Source organism: Olea europaea, unplaced genomic scaffold, assembly GCF_002742605.1.
Source record: "Olea europaea var. sylvestris unplaced genomic scaffold, O_europaea_v1 scaffold9369, whole genome shotgun sequence".
NCBI lineage: Eukaryota > Viridiplantae > Streptophyta > Magnoliopsida > Lamiales > Oleaceae > Olea > Olea europaea.
This window is the reverse complement of record NW_019267861.1, coordinates 1-1,535: the sequence shown is the minus strand read 5'-3', so window position 1 is coordinate 1,535 and position 1,535 is coordinate 1. Positions and strand designations below refer to the sequence as shown.

Sequence of the window (1,535 nt, the reverse complement as noted above, 5' to 3'; positions counted from 1 at the left end):
GCTGTGCATGCCGACGAGCTGAGCTCTGACGACAGCGAGGGAGAAGGAAAATCGGGGTTGGCCGAAGAAGAAACCATAGGTCCGGGTCAACCGGTTGAACTTCCCTTAAACTCTGTGGTAGGTCTTATAGCTCCGGGCACTATAAAGTTGATGGGAAGACTGGGCCCAAGGGATGTAGTGGCTCTAGTGGATAGTGGAGCATCACAAAATTTTATTTCAGCGGATTTGGTCCAACAGTTAGGTTTCCCCTTATCTAGTACAACAAGCTACGGAGTGGTAATGGGCACAGGCTTAATAGTAAAGGGGGAAGGAATTTGTCGATGGGTGCCTTTGAAGCTGCCGGGGTTGTTAGTGGAGGAATACTTTTTACCGTTAGAATTGGGCAGCTCAAATGTTATCCTAAGAGTACAATGGCTCAGGTCATTAGGCAAACTGCAAGTGGATTGGAAGGCCTTAACTATGTCTTTTGACGTTGGAGGAGCTAAAGTGACCCTGCAGGGGGACCCAAGCCTCAGCAAGATCCTCGTATCGTTGAAGTCAATGTGGAAAGCTTTTAAGGAGCAAGGGGAGGCCTCCTATTGGAATTAGGGAATATCATCATCAATCCCAGCTGTCTCAGACCTTCCGTAGGGAATCATTACAGAAGTTCTGGAGGAGGTGAAATTAGTCTTCGAATCCCCTACATAGTTGCCACCGAAAAGAAATCAGGATCATGCAATCACTTTGAAGACAATGGCAGAACCGGTCAGTGTGAGACCATACCGTTATCCCTACTTCCGAAAGAACGAGCAGTTGGTTAAGGAAATGTTGGCTGCCAAAATTATCCAACATAGCACCAGCCTTTTGCAAGCCCTGTATTGCTAGTAAGGAAGAATGATGGAAGTTGGCGATTTTGCGTGGACTATCGGGCTTTAAACAAGTTCATTGTGCCCGACAAGTTCCCAATTCCAGTAATCGATGAGTTATTGGACGAGCTGAATGGGGCCACGGTATTCTTGAAAATCGACCTTAAGTTGGGGTATCACCATATTCGGGTAAGGGCTGAAGATGTGCTGAAGACCGCCTTTCGAACTCACGAGGGACATTATGAGTTCCTAGTCATGCCCTTTGGCTTGACTAATGCACCAGCTACTTTTCAATCGGTTATGAAATCCATCTTCAGAGAGCAGCTCCGGAAAAATGTGTTGTGTTTTTAACGACATTTTGGTTTATAGTCGCATGGAGATGGAGCATCTGGATCATTTGCGAACGGTCTTGTGGATCTTAATGGAAAACCAATTCATTGCAAATAAGAAGAAATGCTCATTTGGACAAACAGAGATAGAGTACCTGGGTCACATAATCTCAGAAAAGGGGGTAGTGGCAGATGAATCAAAGTTGTCGGGTATGCGAGATTGGCCACGTCCCCAGTCATTAAAAGAGTTGCAGGGATTCTTGGGGTTAACGGGATATTACTGGCAATTTGTGGAAGTTTATGGAAAGATAGCTTGGCCTCTAACCCAACAGTTGAAGAAAGATAGCTTCCGGTGGAATGA

General features: G+C 45.8%; 1 protein-coding gene across 1 annotated transcript; it reads left to right on the top strand.

Moving 5' to 3' along the window:
• Positions 1 to 1,218: 1,218 nt before the first annotated feature.
• Positions 1,219 to 1,526, top strand: LOC111392527 (uncharacterized mitochondrial protein AtMg00860-like; the record flags this gene model as incomplete). Its single annotated transcript, XM_023017886.1, has 1 exon — positions 1,219 to 1,526. A coding segment is annotated over exon 1 (308 nt), but the record flags the coding sequence as incomplete, so codon positions are not given.
• Between the last annotated feature and the right edge of the window lie 9 nt (positions 1,527 to 1,535).